Raw genomic sequence first — 21,071 nt, forward strand, 5'->3', positions numbered from 1 at the left:
TACACAGACAAGACAAAACAGATTATTTTTTGGACACCTGTGCTTGTCGACAGACAAACAGATGGCGATTGTGAGAGACAATATAAATGTACAATGATAAAACATATGTCAGTGGAAAGGCCAGGAAATTCCACATATGGACATTTGCATGAGATTTGAGACAGATTAATGAACACAATGCAATAACATAACATATGTGAAATGGCGAGACGTTTGACGTCTTCACAAACAGAAACATACATACAGTTTGATACAGGAGATTCGGTGGAACATTATGAGTACATGATTGGAATGCTTGCATGGCAGTGCAAGTAGTGGTGATTGTACATGAATCAAGACAACAATGGTTAGAAAGAAATAGACAGGAATATTGTATGGTAAAAGTTGCGTTCCTTTGAGTGATCGCTGCTAACGCAAGGGAGGGAGAGAGAGAGAGAGAGAGGGATGCTTTGTTGTCTTGTTTTGTCCAATGGCTGACACACACACACGTGTGCCCATAGGACCGCCATGTGGCCCCTTACAATAATATTGAATGACATACTGGCTGGGTGTTGTCTCGTTTATTACTGGTTCCTTACTGAATACATGTACTGAATCTTCATGGTTATCAGCTGGTGCGAGCCACAATGTAGTTTCTACACACAGACAAGACAAAACAGATTATGTTTTGGACACCTGTGCTTGTCGACAGACAAACAGATGGCGATTGTGAGAGACAGTATAAACGTACAATGATAAAGCATGTGTCAATAGGAAGGCCAGGAAATTCTACATATGGACATTTGCATGAGATTTGAGACAGATTAATGAATACAATGCAGTAGCATAATATATGTGAAATGGCGAGACATTTGGCGTCTTCACAAACAGAAACATACATACAGTTTGATACAGGAGATTTGGTGGAACATTATGAGTACATGATTGGAATGCTTGCATGACAGTGCAAGTAGTGGTGATTGTACATGAATCGAGACAACAGTGGTTAGAGAGAAATAGACAGGAATATTGTATGGTAGAAGTTGCATTCCTTCGAGCGATCACCGCTGACGCATGGGAGGGAGAGAGAGAGAGAGAGAGAGAGCGGGATGCTTTGTTGTCTTGTTTTGTCTGATGGCTGACTCACACACACGTGTGCCCATAGGACCACCATTCGGTCCCTTACACTATTCTAGCTGCCTTACGTGCTAATGACTTGTCAGTTAGGCACGTTTTGCAACCCATCAAGTTGCGTTTGGAGGAGGTGGGTGGGGTAGGTGTAGCCCCCTTCTTCTCCCTTCCCTCCCTTACCTTCTCCGTATTCTTTGACAACTGGAAGTGCTGCTTGTGCCTCGCCTTTGGCTCTGCCGCTTTGTGTCGCCTCAGGGGAACAGCGGCAGGGTAATGTTCCTGCAGTTTCCTCTTCCTTTGAGTTAGATTTGCGTGGCGAGGAGTCGGCTCCTGTCACCATGTCTCTTCAGTTAACAGAAGATCTTGATTTGGAAGATTCTCCTTCAGTCTTTTGGTGTTTGATGGAGTGTTGTGCAGCTCTTTTATCTTCATATGGTAGAGGACAATGTTCTGTAGAGACTAGGTCTCTCTTGTAATATAGTATCTCAGCTCTGGTCAAGTCCTTAAAAAAGCCCAAGCCTTCTCCTTCGGTTAGGGCATATTCTGATGAAATTTCTTGTATTTTGGCGCACAATGCTTCATGTAAGGTGACTAGCCCTTGTCTTCCTGGGTTTTTAAAAATGCAGAGAGCTGCTATTTATGACACAGGCATGCTGACAGCACTTAAACCTTCCTCAGTCATCGACTCTGATTTCTCTGCTTGTCTGGATCCGATGAAGAAACGGGATCTTGAGACAGGTTAGTTAGTTGTAAATGATTTGTTTAACCTTGAGACAGGTAAGTTTTATATAAGTAACTTACCAAGTAATTACATAGCTATTGGTTCTCTAACCTATGGCAACTTAGAAGTTCAAAATTCGCACGGTGGCGCTGTTATCGTTAGTATGTAGGTGACAACATCCCGCCACCATCCGGGACTCGAGGGAACACCGGTTTACATCGGAAGTTTTCATGCAGCTGCTTCTTCGCCTTTCAGCTTTGCTCTGCATGAATTTGGTGAAGTACTCAAAATTTGTTTCTTTGTGGCTTGCTGTCGTTGTTGAATTGTCGTTCGAGTTAACTTTAGTTTATTTAGTTAACGATGTTGGATTCCAGTTCATCTAGTATTCACTTTTGTTCTGAGGGTTGTAGAACTAGGCTAACTAAGCTTTCATACGATTCTCATACAAAATGCACTAAATGTAGGGGGCAAGATTGTAGTAAGGATAATACTTGCATGGAATGTCAGAATTGGGAGGATAAGAAATGGAAAACATTGAAATCTTATCTAGAGAAACTAGAAAGGGGTAAGAAGAGGAAAGCAGCCATTAGGGCTGAAAGTAGGGCTAATGCAGAGTCCATTCCTTTGGAAAATATAGGGGATGACAGAACTACCACTCCTCCAAGTCCTCCTCCTCCTCCTATCCTAACTCCTCCTACTTTACCATCTGCTCCTGTTCTAGGTTTCCATGATTCCGCTCTTAGTGGCATTGCCAGCTTTGAATCTAGGTTTGATCAGAAATTTACTGTATTATCTAGTACCATTATGGAAATGGGGTCAGCTATTAAATCTCTAATGGAAAAAAATGTAAGTGTTCAGATGGCAGTGAGAAGTGATAGTGCTGTGAATGTTGAGGAGGTGGCTGTCTGTCCCACCAGTGCTCCTAGACGAAGGTCATTGTCCCGCTCCCCCGCATGGGGAGAAGACATACCAGGGGTCCAAGGGGGGCTGGCGGGGTTTGCCCACGGGCAGTCGCCCCCTCTGTCGAGCCTGTCGTGCGCTCCCAGGCTTCGACTAAACGCCATTGGAAAGGTGTTCCTGTGCATCGACTTTCTGATTCGGAATCCTCCAGTCCGCGCAAGAGGCCATATCGCTACTCTTCTTCTTCACGCCCACTCAAGAGACATGCGGATATTAGCAGTTCTCCCCTGACTGTCAAGAGGTACAGAGAGACTAGCCCTCAACTTTCCTGCAGTTTTCAAGTCCAGCCTGATTCTCCTGCTCATCTTTGTTATTTCTTTGAAGACAGTCCTGAGCGCTATAAACATTCTAAGTTCCCGTCTTCTTCCAAGTGCCAAGCACCTGCCGACTTGTGCCAGACTTCTGCTGATGAGTGCCCAGAGACTCATGCCAGAATACTGCCGATGAGCGCCTGGCACCCGCTGAAGAGCGCCAGAATTCCTCCAATGAGTGCCTGGTGCCTGCTGATTCACACCAGAATTCCGCCAATGAGCACCCGGCGCCCGCTGTCTCATGCCAGACTTCAGGTCTAGAGCGCCCAGCGCCAACTCTCGACTTCCAACACAGACAACCTAATTCCCAGCTGCTTCTTCTGGAACCAATGCACCTCCTTCGGCTATTCTGCTTTCTTCATCAATCCAGGAAGGTTCTTTAGCCCCACCCAAGTGCCAGTTGACCGAGCTTATGGGTCTTTTGAAGAAATCCGCGTCTTCTCCAGAGTCCAAGGATAAATCATTGTCTCCTATCTCTTCGGAGGAGGAAGAGATTGTTCTTCCTACTCGTCTCTCCTGTGTTTCCTCCTGGATAATTACCCGGACCTCTTCATGCCTGCTTCTCCTATTTCTCCAGCTGCTACCTACTTCATGAAAAAGCATTCGTCGGAAGGTACCAGACTACCCAAGCTTGTTCTTTCCTCCTCCTCGAAGAAAGCTCTCAAAGAAGTTCATGCCTGGCTGGCTGCTAAGAGAGAGCAGGGCAAAGCGACTTTCGCCTTTCCGCCCAGCAAATTGTTGAAGATGAGATACTCTTACTATGCCACTAGGGAAGCTCCTTCCTTGGGAGTTCCTGCCTCCTCCCAAGGGGACTTCTCTGGTCTGGTGGATTCATCTCGTAGAAAGGCTTTATTGTCGGCCAAGATAATGTTTTCCTCAGCCAAACTAGACCACCTTATTCAGAATATTTTTAAGGCGTTTGAGATATTTAGTTTCCTAGATTGGGCCATCGTGGTGCTAGGGAGTAAGATTGAAGACTGCCCGGATTTAGCTGAAGATCTTGCCTCTGATCGGCTAGGAGTTATTTCATGCTCAGACAGAGCAATTAGATATGGCTCTTTAGAACTTGCCTCCTTTTTTTCTATGGGTGTCCTTAAGAAGAGGGAGCTCTGGTGTTCGTTCGCATCGAAAGGAGTCTCGCCGACTCAGAAGTCAGCTCTACTTTTCGCTGCTTAGACAAGTCTCATCTCTTTCTTCAACACATAGTGAAGGGTATTCTTTTAGAATTACAGAGCAAGTCCACCTCTGACTTGTTGACTCAGTCCACTAGATGTCCTAAGGAGCCTGTACCTTCCTCATCTAGATCATTCTCCCTTCTTCAGTCTCAACCCTTTCGTGGAGGGAGAACTACGACCCAGCCTTGACTTAGATCAAACTTCCGACCTCCTAAGAAGTACATTAAGAGGTCTTCTTTCAAATCCAACCCCAAGAAGTGAGAAGTTAGTCCTCCACGCTCAGGTAGGAGCCAGACTTCTACTTTTCTGAAAGGAATGGGAGAACAGAGGAGCAGACCCCTGGGTGATCAAGGTTCTCAAGGAGGGCTACTCCATTCCTTTCGTAAAGACTCCTTTAGTTACATCTCCAATCGCCTCGACAGCGTACTCAAAAGGTTCCACGAAGTTTTTGGCCCTCTTTCAAGAAGTCGAACTCCTTCTTTCCAAAGGAGTAGTGGAAGAAGTGCTAGAGCCCCACTCAGAAGGCTTCTACAATCGCCTTTTCATGGTTCCGAAGGCCTCCGGGGGCTGGAGGCCCATTCTGGATGTAAGCGCCTTGAATGTGTTCGTACTGAAGACGAAGTTTCACATGGAGACCGTTCGCTCTGTCATGTCCTCAGTACAACAGGGGGACTGGATGGTCACCCTGGATATGCAGGATGCGTATTTTCACGTCCCTGTTCATCCAGACTCACGGAAATTACTACGCTTCGTTTTTCAGGACAGGATACTACAGTTCCTATGCTTCGGCTTATCGACGGCTCCTCAAGTTTTCACACGAATCCTTGCTCCTCTGGGGAATTTGCTTCACCTTCTGGGAATCAACATCAACTTATATCTAGACGATTGGCTTCTCTGCTTGTCGCCAAAGGAAAAGTGCAAGGAGGGCTTGAGAAGAACTCTTTGCCTGACACAGGAGTTAGGCATCCTCATAGACAGAAAGAAATCCCTTCCGATTCCGTCTCAGGAGGTTCCCTATTTAGGGATGATACTGAACTGTCAGACTTTTCGGGCTTTTCTGTCACCCAAAAGAGTTGAGAACTGCCTTCAGACTGTCAGTCAGTTCCTTGCTCTTCCTTCCTGCTCGGCAGTGCAGTGGATGAGTCTTCTGGGGACCCTCGCTTCAGCAGAGCAGTTTGTAAATCTAGGCAGACTGCACATGAGACCCCTTCAGTTTTTCCTCAAAGCAAATTGGTGCAGAAAAACCCAACCAGACTCTTTCATCTTCCTGATTACATCGGAAATCAAAGAGGATCTCCAGTGGTGGTCGTGTGGAGAAAGACTTCGGGAAGGGAAGTCTCTTTTCCCAGTGTGCCGAGACCTTCAATTTTATTCAGATGCCTCCGTCCTAGGCTGGGGTGCGCTTCTGAAAGGTCGGGAAGTCTCCGGAACATGGACTACAGTACAACAGAATGCTCACATCAACATAAAGGAACTGAGAGCAATTCACCTGGGCCTTCAATACTTCTCGGATCTGGTCTGGGGCAAGAAGATTGTAGTACACGCGGACAACACCACAGCTCTTGCATATATTCTCAAACGGGGGCATTCATTCCTTCTCCCTGTACGAGACGGCGAAGGATCTCCTTCTGTGGGCGGAAGAGAACCAAGTCTCTTGTCACCCAGTTCATTCGAGGGAGGATGAACGTGATTGCGGATGAATTAAGCCACCTCAAACAGGTCCTTCCAACCAAATGGACCTTAAATCCAGTAGTCTGTGACAACCTATGGAAACTGTGGAGCAAACCCACAGTGGATCTTTTCACAACATCGAGAAACCACCGTCTTCCCCTCTTTTGCTCTCCGGTCCCGGATCCTCAATCATGGAGCACGGACGCCATGCTTTTGGATTGGACAAACTTAGATGTTTACGCCTTCCCTCCTTTCGGAATGATCAGGGAAGTAATCAACAAGCTGTCAATGCATCAGAACACCTCCATGACCCTTGTAGCCCCGTTTTGGCTGAACAAGGAATGGTTTCCAGACTTGATTCGACTCTTGGTAGACCACCCAGGACTTCTTCCACAAAAATGGTCTCTGCTCAGACAACCCCACTTTCTCAGGTTCCACCAAGGGTTATCCGCTCTGGCCCTGACAGGCTTCAGACTGTCAAGCACCTTGTCAGAGCAAGAGGGTTTTCGAGACAAGCTGCAGAGGCAATTGCGAAATGCAGACGAGCTTCTTCTACAAAGCTCTACCAATCAAAATGGACAGTCTTCAGAAGGTGGTGCAGCCGCCATAACGTCTCTATCTTTTGAGCTATAAACCAAATAGCCGACTTTTTGATATTCCTAAAGTCCGTCAGGAAGCTATCGACCTCTACCATCAAAGGGTATAGGTCAATGCTCAGCTGCTCAGTTTTTAAGCACAGAGGAATGGACCTCTCTTCTAATCAAGATATCACCGACCTGATCAAATCCTTCAATACCTCCAAGAAAGATAGTTCTTCCAACGTCTCTTGGAACTTAGACGTTGTACTGAAGTGGCTCTCAGGTTCTCAATTCGAACCTCTTAGTTCTGTTTCCCTCAGGAATCTCACGAAAAAGACTCTTTTTAGTGGCTCTCACTGCTGCCAAACGTATTAGCGAGTTACAAGCAGTAGACAAGAGAATAGGCTTTGCACAAGAGGACGCAGTCTGCTCTCTTTCTCTTGGTTTCCTCACAAAGAACGAGGACCCTTCTAAACCCTGGCCTAGATCCTTCGTCATCAAGAACCTTATGGATATCTTAGGACCTGAGGAAGAAGAAAGACTCCTCTGCCCAGTGAGGTCCCTCAGGTACTATCTCCAGAGGATGGAAAAGATTAGAGGACCTTCAAGCAACCTCTGGTGCTCTGTTAAAAACCCAGTTCGCCCTCTCTCCAAAAATGCCATATCCTTTTTTTCTGAGAGAATTAATATTAGAAGCCCACTCTCAGACCCAGGAAGAAGCCTTTCCTCTACTTAAGGTTAACGCTCATGAAATTAGGGCAGTCGCAACTTCCCTCGCTTTTAAACACAACTTGTCTCTTTTTTTCAATCCTATAGTCGACATTCTGGAGATGCAAGTCCATATTTACCTTACACTACCTCAAGGACATAGAAACTATTTGAAAATTGTAGCACTTTAGGACGTTTATCCGTGGCTGGCATGGTGCTGGGAGAGGAAGCATGAGGAATCTATCTGTTCCTTTGCTATCCACTCATCTTGACTTAAGGTTTTGAGTCGTTGGGAAGCCTAGGGGTACACTGTACCTGGAGTACCCACCAGTTCTTACTTTATCTTTGATAACAGTTGGGTTGTTTGGTTTTATTCTGTGGTGTAGGTGACAGCGTTTTCATTTTGTATTCTGGTCTTCGCCCAGGACAAGGGCATCTTTTAAAAACTTTGTCAGCATATGGTGTACTTCCTCCGCTGCAAAATTTCCCACTAATGTAGTGGCGACCCTTGGCTATACTGCCACGTCCACTGCAAGTTGAGAGAAGCACCGACCAGAGGCAGTACCTTCCTGCAGCAGCTCTCTTAACAGGTAAGGAAACAACAAACATTTAGCAACCTTTCTAGTTCAAATTCATTACTTACTTAATGTTTTGGAGTAGAATGCTGTATGTCCATGCTCTTTCCCACCTCCTTACAGTGTGGAATCAGCTATGTAACTACTTGGTAAGTTACTTATATAAAAATGACATTTTTATGATAAAATAAAGTTTTATACATACAGTACTTAACAAGGAATTACATGATCGGAGCCTGCCCTCCTCCTCTTGCATGAACATAAGAGGATAAAACGAATTGAGCTCTCCGCTGGTTTGTTTCCTCATGTCCCGGATGGTGGCGGGACGTTGTCACCTACACACTAACGATAACAGCGCCACTGCGCGAATTTTGAATTTCTAAGCGGCCATAGGTTAGGGAACCAATAGTTATGTAATACTTGGTAAATATATATAAAACTTTATTTTATCATAAAAATGTCATGTTCTTTGGTCTAATGTAGAAGCAGAAGCTTTGTCCAGATCTTTATTCAGAATTATGGAAGTCTTGTCTTTTATAGTGCTTTTGCTTAGTACTATTGCTGCCTTTCTGTGCCAACTGAAGGATTTTTTGGCACCAGCTGGTATGAGAGCTTGGGAGGAGTCATTAGATTTTTTGCCTTCCCTGTACAAAGCTATTTCAGATGCAGCAGGCAAGTGTTCTCCAACTCTGTCTTGAAGAAGAGAGAACAATTGTGTGCCTTTCTTTCATTGAAGGTCTCTCCTACTCAAAATATAGCAGCAGTTTTAGTTTCTCCTTTAGGTCGTCTTCTTAATCTGTCTCTATTTAAGGCAGTAAGGGAAGATGTTGCAATGCAAGAAAGTAGAGAGTTGATCAGACAGTCTGTTAAGCCAAGCGTGAAGAGGCCTGCCCATTCCCTTGCTTCTGGCCCTCCAGCCTAGTTTTGTGCATTCTTGTCACTTGAAGCGTCTTCAGCTACTAAGACATTTTGTAGACCCACTTCAGACTTCAATAAAAGCAAATCTACAAAGGCTATTAGGAAGAAAGGAAGTTTTATGTCCTCAAGTTCCAGTTGGAGGTTGACTGCAGCCTTCTGGAAAGTCTGAAGAGAATCAGGAGCAGAACATTGGGTGTTGAAGGTTCTGAGGGAAGGATAAGTAATTCCTTTTCTGTTTCCTCCTCCTCCTCCTCCTCCTCTGTTGTCGTCCCCAATAGCTTTTTTCCTTCTTATCTTCAGTAGCAGGGAAAGTTTCTTATTCTTCAAGAAAAGGTGGTAGCTTTGCTAGAAAAGAAGGTGATAGAGTGGGTGTGAGGAGACACGCTGGGGTTTTACAACCGTCTTTTTCTGGTACTATAGGCGTCTGGTGGGTGGCACCCAGTTCTAGATGTGTCGAAGCTCAACGCCTTCATTCATGTATCCCATTTCTCCATGGAATCAGCCAGTACAGTGCTAGAGGCAATTCAGAAGAATGACTGGATGATGTCAGTGGACGTGCAGGATGTGTATTTTCCAGATTTCAGTAAACCCTCCTCTTGCAAGTTCCTGCAATTTGTGTTTGCAGGGAAGGTTTTTCAATTCAGGGCACTTTTTTCAGCCTGTGTACAGCTCCTCAGGTATTCATGAGAATTTTAGCACCACTAGGAGGATGGTGTCACCTCTTGGGAATAAGGACTCTGCTCTATTCAGATGACTGGCTGGTGTTGGCCAACTCTTTGGATGGAGTTTTGAGGGCCAAGGATCAGTTGCTTTGCCTGGCTCTTTCTCTGGGCATAGTGATCAATTTTCAGAAGTCTGCACTGAGTCCAACTCTCACAGTTTTCAGGTTTTTCCTTCAGAGAAATGCATAGACAGTTTCTTATCTCCTCTTGGAAAATTTCAGCCCTTAAGGAAGTTTCCAGCAAAGCTTTGGCTGTCTCTGCTAGGACACATGGCATCTTTGAAGAAATTTGTCAGGTCAGCAAGACTCAGGATGCGGCCAATTCAGTTTTATTTGAGAAAGACTTGGGACAGCAAGTCTCAGCCAGACTCCCTTTTAGTCTCGATCCCTGTCAGTCTTCAAGAAATGTTGGCATGCTGGAGGGATTGTCAAAGATTGGGGAAAGGGTTATCCCTAAAGGTGGTGAGCCCAGACCTCACCTTGTTTTCAGATGCTTCTCTGACAGGCTGGGGAGTGTGCCTGTGAAGCCAGCAGTTGTCCAGACAGTGGTCTCCACAAGAGAAGGAGTTGCACATCAACAGTCTAGCACTGTTGGCTGTATGGAAGGCGCTCTTTCAGTGTGAGCACCTAGCGAGAGAAAAGGTCATAGCAGTCTTTTCAGACAATATAACCTTTTTTGGTATACAGTGCTCCCCCATTTTTATACAGGAATAGATTCCAGAACCTACTGCGGAAATGCAAAAATCCACCCTAAAAATGCTTATAACTGGCTTATAACTGCCAAATACCTTGTACCTGTAAACTAAAGTGCTTATAACAAAAATATACCTTAAATTATCATACTAAAACAATTTAATATCATTTCAAACAAAAATGCACCCCAAATCATCATCCCAAAACACCCAAAGTAACCTTACATGACAGTACTCTTCTACTACTGTTACTCTTAAGTAGGCTATATACACCCCTAAAATGCTTATAACTGCCTATTTTAACACTTCATCACAAAACTTGACCGTTAAAACAAAAATATACCTCAGACTATCATCCCAGGACACCCTAATACCATTTCAAAGTCATGTTGCAAAATTAAGTTCAAGCCTACAACTTACTCGTAAGTATCTCTTGTCATTCAGAAGCATGTTTTCTTTGACCTATGTAACTTTGCACATCATTCTGCTCATATTGCTTGTAGTACACTGGGCGTGTATTTTATGTATATTTTCCGGTGTTGTAAGATGGTTTTGAAATGATATTTACTGTGTAGGTACAGAATGCTAGGTTTGTTAATTATGTCATGTTTGTATTTTCGTGATTACGTACAAAAACATTTATGATAAAAAAATGATTTACTACAGTAAGTTGTTATTAATCTTTAAAACGATATTATCATTTCAAAGTCATTTTGAGAGAGAGAGAGAGAGAGAGAGAGAGAGAGAGAGAGAGAGAGAGAGAGAGAGAGAGAGAGAGAGAGAGAGAGAGAGAGAGAGAGAGAGAGAGAGAGAGAGAGAGAGTAGAGAGAGAAAAAGATAGAGCATTTCTATAGTAAATTATGTGATATTTTAAACAAACTAATAAATATTCCCAATCTTTTCCAAAGCTCCGAAGTGATTGAGGAGGTTGGACCTGTCATGTATGTCAAATATCTGACCATGAAGGGTCGTGGTCAGATATTTGACATATATGACAGGTCCAGCCTCCCCCCCCCTCACTTCGGAGCTTTGGAAAAGATTGGGAATGTGTATTTGTTTGCTTAAAATTTCATATAATTTATTATAGAAATGCATAAATTTTTAATTGCAGTATTATTATTATTATTATTATTATTATTATTATTATTATTATTATTATTATTATTATTATTTAACCTTATTAATTTGCTAATTAGTACTTATTAAGTAAATCATTTATTTTTGATAGTGTAGTAGCTTGTTTTGTCCTCAAGGAGTTACCCTCCCTGGTCTACCAGAGCTCCATGGGTGACCAAACTAATATCAAAGAATTCTCTTATAGCTGGTCTTGCGGCCGGGTATTGTGTCATAGTGATAAACACTGTAACACTTGATGGAGTATATAATGGACTCAAAGATAAGGGGGCACTTTCCCAAATCTTTATAAGGAGGCTGTATACCCAGGGTCTTCCACTGTCAAAATCTGCTTAGAAGAAGTGATTAATGCGCATGAGTAGTCTGCCATAGTGTCAACAACAGACCTGACGCAGAGACCAAGAGGCATTAATCTCTTTGGTCAACACAGTGAAGTTTATTGTCACCAGCACTCTGAAAAAATTCGAAATTTTTCTTCAGTTTCATTAGTGAGGATCATGGAAATATAAAAAATAGCAAGATTAGTTCTTGATAGTAAGTTCCAGTTAAAATTTTAGTTTTAAACTTTTGGAATTAGTAATTAATTTGTGTGAAAAGCCAGAACCCAGAGTTCTTGCCATCAGTGGTTGGTGCTCACGCATTGTTGATTGCTAGTTCGTAAAGTGCAAATTGTTTTAATTTGTCAATGTAACTAAATGTTTTAACTAAAAGAAATGTTCCACAACTCATCATTAATATAGAAAATCCTTTCAGATTATACAGTATTTACAATAATCTAGGCAGTAAGTGAGAATAATTTATGCTAAATTAATAGTGGATGTTGTCTGTGGCCTATAACCTGGCCTAGCTTACAACCTAGGATTACGTATCCTTAAGTGGCCTAGCTTAGACCAAGGACCCTAGGATCAGATAATAACAATATCTGGGCACAATAAATTGGTAGCCTAGCTATATGGCTAGATATTAGTAAAATTTTTCCCTTTTATATAAGCCTGTACACTTAAGCATGATCTAAATAATCCAGGACTAGGCAGTACCTTGAATTAAGTGATAACTTTTTACGAAACATCCCATCATTGGACTGAATTGTTAGTCTAGACCATGTAACCTAAGACTAGATGAAATAGTAATCTGTGCTGGTTGAGATGGTATCCTAGTTTTAAGGGGATCGGCCGGTTTCCCACTTTTTTAATGACAGGTTGTTGATATATAGGGGGTTTGTTTAAGGACATTATGTGGAACTTCTGGGGAAAAAATTTTTGGTCAATGACCTTAGGTTTTGTGATGCCAGAGCGATTTTCAGCCAAAATTGGCCCTTTTCAAAATGCATCTTCTCCTTTGCTTTTAGTTTTTAAGGGATGGGATTTGAACCACGTATAAAGCACATATGAACCTTCAATAAAATGCCAGGGATTTTTGATTTTTCAATTCTTCTTTGATATATGAATTTTTTTTTCTTTTTTATGAAATTTTCCCAGAAAAATGACAGAAAAAAAATTGACCAAAAATCAGCAACTTCAAATATTAAAAACCCCCGGCATTTTATTAATCTACCATGTTTCCCCATGTTATATATAAAATTTCATTTAGATTGGTCCAATACTAAGGGAGGAGATGCATTTTAAAGGCGAAAAACTTATGTTTTGAGAAACGGGCCTTCAAGTTTTAGTTACATAAAAAAAGTAAAAGGGCCTTCAAAGACTGTGTTACAATTAATTTTATGGTTTTAATTTTTATTTTTGGGTATTAATTAATGCAAAATGATTATAAATAAGAATATTATTTGATTATTTATGTGCCTAAGACACATTATTATAAATTTTAGGTTCCTGGTCCCCCCCTGTCTGATCTTGTTGCAAGGTATTACTGTAGGGTATCATAGTTGCCTACACTTTTTTATTAGTGTCTCGAATCCATCCCTTGCCAAATGGATCCTGGGAATTACTTTACATTCACAATTAGGGATTCGTGATTCAAGTAATTCATCAAGTCTTGCTTCACTTATTATGATCATTTTATTTTCAGGATCGTCTATAATATCAGCCTCCGAGCTGCGGCTTTCTTCTTCTAAAATATCTTTGCCCTTTAATAGTGACAAACGAATAAAGAGGCATTTAGGGGTGGATGTGGTTGGTCTCTGGTCAGCAGAGATCGCTTCCTGCACCGTTTGCTGGGCGACAGCTCTCTCTCTCTCCATCGCTCCATTCCCCTCTTTGACACTAATTTCTTGAATTCTTTCTTCTACTTCTCGCCTGGACTTTTCCACTTGGCTTTTCTGCATTCTAGAAGCATGAAGTGAACTCTTGGACCTTTTAGGCATGGTGAAAAGTAAGTATAGCTTAGTTTTAAACCACTGAGCTGATTAACAGCTCTCCTAAAGGATTAGACTTATTTTACGTGGCTAAGAACCAATTGGTTACAGAGTTCATTGTGGAATCGGCCACATTATAGCGAGAAATGAATTTCTATCACCAGAAATAAATTCCTCTAACTCTTCATCAGCCGGCGGCGGGAATCGAACTCCGGCCCATCGAATGACGGTCTGAAGCTCAACCAACTTGGCCAACAAAGGGATAGGAAAAAACAAAAACACCGCAGAAAATACAGAGTTCAGTCAAGGCTAGCGAGTGTGAAAATCATGACCTTATAGCTTGGAAGTTTATAGGCAACTCTCGGCCACAGTCGGCATCATGGCATGACGTGTGCATTGTCATGGCTAGGAATAACTAAAAAGGTGCCAAGTAGGATATTATTGAAATTATACATTTCATTTCAAAGGAAGTTTTCGTAACATATATCGCAAAAACTATACCATACTAAATCATTGCTACTGGTGTTTTATGGGTATAGAGTTATTGTTACATTTGAGGCCATAACTAGAGAAATAAGGCAAATTTTAGCATAATACTTCGTGGACACATTCTTGAACCCTATACGAAGCCATAGAATTTTTTTCAGCAAATCAAATTTTTTGAAGATTTTTTGGTTTTTTTAGGCGGCCGATCCCCTTAAGGCTACATACTCAGGTAATTGTGTTGTATGTAACCCATACCCTTAAGTGTGAATTAAATAATCTGGATTTGGCAGTAGCCTAGATTAGAGTAAGTAATAGCCTAACTGTAAGGTTACACATTAGTGAGTTACTGTTTTATATAGTAGACCAAACAGTCAAGGATTGGATATAAACAATATCCTGGCTTAGACAAAAATAGTGACCTAACTAAAAGTTGCATATTAGTAAGTTTCTGTTTTTATGTGGCTTATACATTTAAGAGTGAACTATAATAATATGGATGATATATAATATTCTGGATTAGGCAGTACCCTATACTATGCTAAGAAAGAAATAAGTCTAGGATTATATATAAACAGTATCCTAGGCTCAGTAAAATAACCTAGTTTTTACGACTTAGTAGCCTATCTATAAGGCTACCTACTAGTAGGGTCTTATGTAGCCTATATCCTTAAAGGTATATAAACTTAGAACAGGCAATAGCCTAACCAGATTAAGTAGGAACCCATTTTTAGGGGCATATCCTACTATTATCCCCAAACAATGGTGGCTGAATATCAGATAAAAAGGTTAGTCTCGGCCACATGAAACAGAAAACCAGATTATAGGAGGGTTATTTTCTGTATAGTTTATATCAAGTTTTAAATAAGCCTAGAATAGGCAGTGGCCTAGAATAGGTTAAGCGAGAACCCTCGAAGAAATCCTCTATTCTTAGCTTAACGTAGATTATACTAGAAGCATTAACCTACGCCATATAAGACAGTAGCCTGGGTTAGTTAAACAAATTAGCTCATAGCATTTAGTCTGAATGGCATGACAATTAGAATTAAAATTTCACATAGCTATTGCAAAAGGACTAACAGTGTACAGTATAAGTAATACAGCCATATACAGATATGAAGCCATCGCAAAAGGACTAACAGGGTATAAGTAATACAGCCATATACAGGTATGAAAACTACCCTAAACCTTAGAGGGTTTAAGTTAACATAGATATTTAATTAAATGTATTACAACTACACACTTGTAATCAAGTTAACCTGTAATATGGAAACTATATGAGGAACTACAGAAGTGTCCCTCATTAAAAACAATTCATACTACCTAGCTTCTAATAACTTGTTTTATATCACTACAGGGCCGCCATTATGCAGGACCTTCGGCTCAAGTGTTCCATAGCAAATTGCTCGGTAGGCTTTTTTCCGGTGGGTACAGCCCATACCACCTGCCATGAGCATAGTCCCTGCTAAAAACAAGGAAAATTTGCATGGTCGCCAGATATGTGCGAAATTTGTTGCATGCTCCTGGCAGCAAGTTTTAAAGATGAAACAGCTCGTTTTAAGTTGTCTTGATGGTCCCAGGGTTCAGTGGGAGTGAGGAAGGGGGAGATTATATCTTTCCGGCAGAACTCTGGCAGCAGATATTTAACCCTTTATCAGAACAAGATCTATGTTTGGGCCAAAACCCAGTATCATCGGTACCTCCCAGGTTAACCTTGCAGAGGAAGTAGAGGATTCTTTACATGGGGGTGGCATTCTTAAGAAGGAATATGAAGTGGACATTGCTACTGAAATGGCCCTGCTAAGCCCAGAAGGATCAGGGACACAAATTTCAGCTAGCCATGGGAGAAACCCTTCAGAAGGCATTCTATTTACCATGCAGCTATCGATGCTGAAGAGGACCTTTCCCCCAAAAAGGGATACTGGGATCCACCTAACTCTGACTGAAATGACTACATTTTCGGAGGGGTATAGTAATTTACCCAAGACTTCTGCCCCTTGGTTAACAGGCAGTTGCAGTTCAATTGTTGAAGCTCAGTCAGATTAAGCAAGTTCCCCAAAAAAGGGCATTTAATGAATTCCGTAAGGAAATTATGAGTAACGTCAAAAATGTCCTTGCCACAGAGCGGTAATTTATAAGGAACATGATGCATGATTCGGAAAAGGAAATTAAGGAAATTAAGTCAGTCATGTACACCCCAAAGTGGTAAAAGTACTGCATCCTGTAACCGAAAAGTGAGAGTAGATACAAATGCTGCCTAAGGTGTAATGTTAGAATTCTGACTGGAAACAATAGAATGGTCAGTTTGGACTGCAAAACTTCAGGTCGAAAGGTGATAGGGGCTCCAATACTCACCCCTGATGATACTGACAATCCTTGGTGAGACACCTCTTTGTGCATTTTCGCTCCTGACGGTGTCTATCTAATTAATGAAAGAAAAACTGTGATCAAAGTTGTACAAATAGAATTTAGAGATGGCAGCATTCCCTTATACAGAATGGTGTCTGGTACCACTTTAATGGAGAAACCACTAACAGAAATAGTTCTCTTATCTGTTTCTATAGCATTAAAAGCTACAGAAGACACCCTCTCCCAGGTCAGTGAAAAATGGATCTCTACTTCCATTTTGAATAAGAACCAAGTTGTTCACCAAGTGACCCCAGCTGTCTGTCCCTTCACTTTCAAATTATTAATCGTGAAGGCAGATTTTCAGAAATTTGTAGTGACTAAAAAAAGAGAGACAATGGCAGAATTAAAGCCAGGCTTGGGTAGTAGATGCATTTCTTCAAGACTGGTTCATTTTGGATGCTTACGCTTTTCTTCCTTTTGCAGTAATAAGGAAACTGCTGAATAAATTTTGGGAGTCAGTCCATTGCAGAACGACTAGTAGCTCCTTGGTGGCCTCAGAGAGAATGGTTTCCTGACCTGTTAGCTCTTTCGGTAAATCTTCCTCATATTCTTCCGTTAAGGAAGGATGTGTACTCAAAGAACCGAGTTCAGTGAGGTTCCACCAAAGCCTCCGCATGCTGCATTTGACCACTTGGAGACTCTCGACCGTCTCCTCCGAGCAAGCGGCTTTTCTAAACTGTCTTGAAAACCTATCTGTAAATCAAGACGAGCTTCAACCTTGGCCCTGTATCAAAGACAATAGTTGGTGTACTGCTCCTGGTGTCGTTCTAGAGGGATTTCCAGCACCCGTACATCTGTAGACAACATTATCAAATTCGTACTTTTTCTTAGATATAGTAAGAATCTTTTTGTAGTTGCTATTCGAGGGTATAGGTCCATGCTTCTTCAGTTTTCTGGTGTACAGTTGGACATTTCTAACGATCCAGATCTTAAAGAGGTGTTAAGATCATTTGAGATTGAAAACCCTAGATTGCAATACCAGTCTCTTTCATGGAACTTGGATGTAGTCTTGAAGGTTTTATCTGCATCTCCATTTGAGCCTTCGGAATCTGCTTCATTGAAGTTTTTGACCATGAAAACTCTTTTTTTTTTTTTTTTTGTAGCACTAGTGACAGCAAAAAGAGCGAGCAAGTTACAAGTATCCTTCTACAAGGTAGGTTTCGGTAAGGGAGATGCCATTTTATCATTTCTGCCTTTGTTCAGGGCAAAGAATGATGTTAAGGCTAAGCTTCTGTTGAGAATGGTAAAGATTCCTAATTTAACCTCTTTGCTGGGGTATGAAAAAGAGGCTCTACTCTGTCCTGCGAGGGCTATTAAAATCTGTTTAGATAGGTTAAAGCCTCAAAGAGGCAAAGTTAATAATTTGTTTTGTAGGGTAAGGAAGCCTAAAACTCCATAATCTAACAATGTGATGACCTTTTTTTGTTGAGCATTTGATAAAACTATCTCATAAAGAGTTATCTCCAAGTCTTTTACCTTTATTCAAGGTGAATACTCATAGTGTAAGGGCAGTTGCCACATCATTTCCTTTTTTTGAAAAATTTGTCACTTGAGGACGTAATTAATGCGGCACAGTGAAGTGCAATTTAATTTTTGCTGCTCATTATCTTAAAGACATAGAAATCACATTCTAAGACTGAAACACCCTTAGCCCGCTAGTAGTAGTGGGTAAAGTCTTTTCGTGAACCGAAAGAAAAGCTACCTTTTAGGTTCTTTTTTTTTTCCCAGTTTTGGTTTTTGGGGAGCATGAAGGTACTTTTGTTGTACAGGAGCGTTACCGTTGTATCATAGGTATTTCTTGTTTATTGACTGTCGTTTGGTTTGGGGCTTTTGGACCCAGGCACAGGGGTCCAGTCACTCTGCTTCTTCCATGCTGGCTGAAGAAGAAACAGTTTTCTCTGCAAGGCTACTCTTAGCTGCACACACACATGAGGGCTTTGCACCCTGAATGGAATCCACCTCCTGGCAACAGTAATACCCAGAGAGGATTCCAGATCAGGTAAAAATGTTTTTGGGTTTCATACAAGAAGCTCTTAGCTCACTTGGCTGAACGGAATTTTGTCTAGCTGCACTACCCACCGACCTTTTCTCAATGTGGGAATCAGCTCATTTAACAGTAGGTAAGGTTCATCCCAAATAATATAAATTTTCATAATAAAATTTCTTATTTGGATACTTACCTACAGTTAAATTGACATCCCGCCCAGCCTCCCCACATCTTAGTGAGCTGTCAAGGAGAATTCTGACTAGAGATTAAAATGTTCGAACACACCTGGTGGAGAAACAGGTGAACTAGACAGTCTTCCGGGTCAGCCGAGCAATCTTCTTTTTTGTTTGAATGCCGACTTGCTTACCGGCACAGGAGATATAAGGTAATTTAGCAGTAGGTAAGTATCCAAATAAGAAATTTTATTATGAAAATTTATGTTATGCCACTGCAAATTATTATTTTGAAAACTTCTTTTTCAGGGAGCAATTGTTTCTCTTCTTGAGGATCTCTGTGAGCCTTTAAAACAATTGAGTGAACTTGATATATTTATGAGGAACATTGAGAATCCTGAAGGAAGTCCCCCAACACCAGTAACATTACTTGCATACGTGGCTGGGCTAAGACACTGGCGCAGGCAATTCCAGATGCACCTCACTTCTCTAGAAAACATTGTTAAAAAGCAAGGTTAGTGTTTACAGTATCCTTTTACCATAATGAGGCTTCACTAGAGGGCACTGTTAGTTATACTAGAAGATCTTAAGGGTTGAGTGTAAAGCATGCATCTTCTGATGAAACTTTGGCATAAACTTTTTATCAGTGAAGAGATTGACATACTGATTTTATTGCTAGAATTTTCCTTATTCTGTGGTATGCATAACACTGTATCAGAGATAGGTATGGCCAAATTACTGCCGGGTAATAGTTCGACTAAATGAAATATTGAAGAATGTATGTTGGGGTCAATGGTATCAGTGTTTCAGTGTGATTGGACGATAAACATATAAACTGTAGAATTAACTATTATTTTTCCTCAGTTTTTTGAGAGGACAGGCTGTAATTTTATTATATTTATTTTTCTGAGTCCAGCCCCGTGTCAGCCGGTGAAATTCCATACTAACACGAATTTCTAGGTAAAATATTGCTAAGTATACCAGAGAAAAAAGAGCTTTCAGGAATGCTGGAGTTACTACCCCCAGATCGAGCGTCTTCCATAATGGAGACGTCGGTTTAACCAAGGGTGAGTGAAAGGATCACAACCACAGAGCCACACTCGATAGACATCCCCATGTCAAAATCCCCGAAAGAGTAGTGAGCCGTTCCAGCCCCACACTCACCCCGCCGGCCAAGCCGGCGACTCCAGCGCCACCTACACTCATTCCATTTTCTAGCACGTGATTTTTTCCACCCAGGATTTTGTGCTTGTGTTTTTGGACGTTTTTGCCTTTTGCCAGCATGTCTTCTAGCAACTTTTCTGTCACCAAGTTAAGTACCATCTTATTGTGGGGTTTTTATGATAAGTTTGGCTGGGTCAGTCCGTATTTTCATATTATATGTGATTGTTGTTATGACGCCGTGGCGTTCCTAGCCAGCCATGTCGATCACAGATTCACCCAACCAGCTTGTTCTGTTTGGGATTTCTCCTTGTCGTTATATTACTTATCATTATCCCCCCTGGGTTTCATCCTGGTGGTGTTTCCTGGGCGGGTTATATCGGTGTTTCTTTAAATTATTTTACTGATCTACATGTCGGGTTTCCTTTATTAGGGTTCCCGTCATTTCCCCGCGCTTAGGTTCTTCCACCGGGATGTGCTCCGTGACAGTTTTAGCTTCTATATCATTTTAGTGTGTCGTGCTGGTGCTATCAGTGTTTTGTTGCCTTGAATTACATGCGGGGGAGCGTCAGCTTCGATTTATTGTTTATCCTGTCGCTCCTCTAGGTTAGGCTATGTGCCTTGCACGAGCACAAGTATTCCTGGTTTATCTATATTTAGTGATGGTGATTTATCTGGTAATTTTGTTGTTGGCCCCCCCCCCTTGCTTGTCTATGTCTAGTTAGGCTCGTATTTTACTTCCTTGTCCTCCCGCTCTCCTCAGTAGGTTAGGTGTGGGGAGGGACCCTCAGGTTGAGGGAGTTTCTATTGCTGTTCCTTCCATGGGCCGTTGTTTGGGTAGTAGAGTGAGACCCCATTGTCCTCCCCCTTCTCCACGGAGGGGTAGAGTTTTCTGTGGGTGTGTCTCCTCTATGCTGTTATGGCATTCTCCCCCTTTTCTTTCGGCTCTGGTTGGTTTTCAGCACGGAAATTTTTCTCCCTGTTGTTTCCTCCCCCTCCCTTCCCTTGTCCCCCCCTGTTAGCTTAGGCTATGCCTAGGCGCGGGTGCTGACCTAGGCTATGACTAGGTGTGAGTCGGCGTGTTGAGGCCTTGGTCGCTATCCCCTTCCTCCTCTCATTCAGGGTAGGCTTGTCCTTCCACGGCTAGTATTAATTTACTTGGCGTGGTGCGTGACTTCTGCAGTCGAGCGGGTGAAGTGTCTTCCCAGTCTCCTGTTTTCACTTGCCCTAGCCTACTCCCCATCCCTGCCCCACCAACCCTTCCTCCCCTCCC

General features: G+C 42.0%; 1 protein-coding gene across 3 annotated transcripts in view; it reads left to right on the forward strand.

Moving 5' to 3' along the window:
* The window catches only part of LOC136847063 (gamma-tubulin complex component 5-like), a 326,992-nt gene that overhangs the window by 150,908 nt on the left and 155,013 nt on the right, over positions 1-21,071 (forward strand). For all 3 annotated transcript variants that reach the window (XM_067118322.1, XM_067118323.1, XM_067118324.1), the window contains one exon: positions 18,947-19,151. In XM_067118322.1, coding sequence (XP_066974423.1) covers positions 18,947-19,151 — 205 coding nt within the window. The remainder of the gene's footprint in view (positions 1-18,946; positions 19,152-21,071) is intronic.

This window comes from Macrobrachium rosenbergii, chromosome 16 (genome assembly GCF_040412425.1).
Source record: "Macrobrachium rosenbergii isolate ZJJX-2024 chromosome 16, ASM4041242v1, whole genome shotgun sequence".
Lineage (NCBI taxonomy): Eukaryota > Metazoa > Arthropoda > Malacostraca > Decapoda > Palaemonidae > Macrobrachium > Macrobrachium rosenbergii.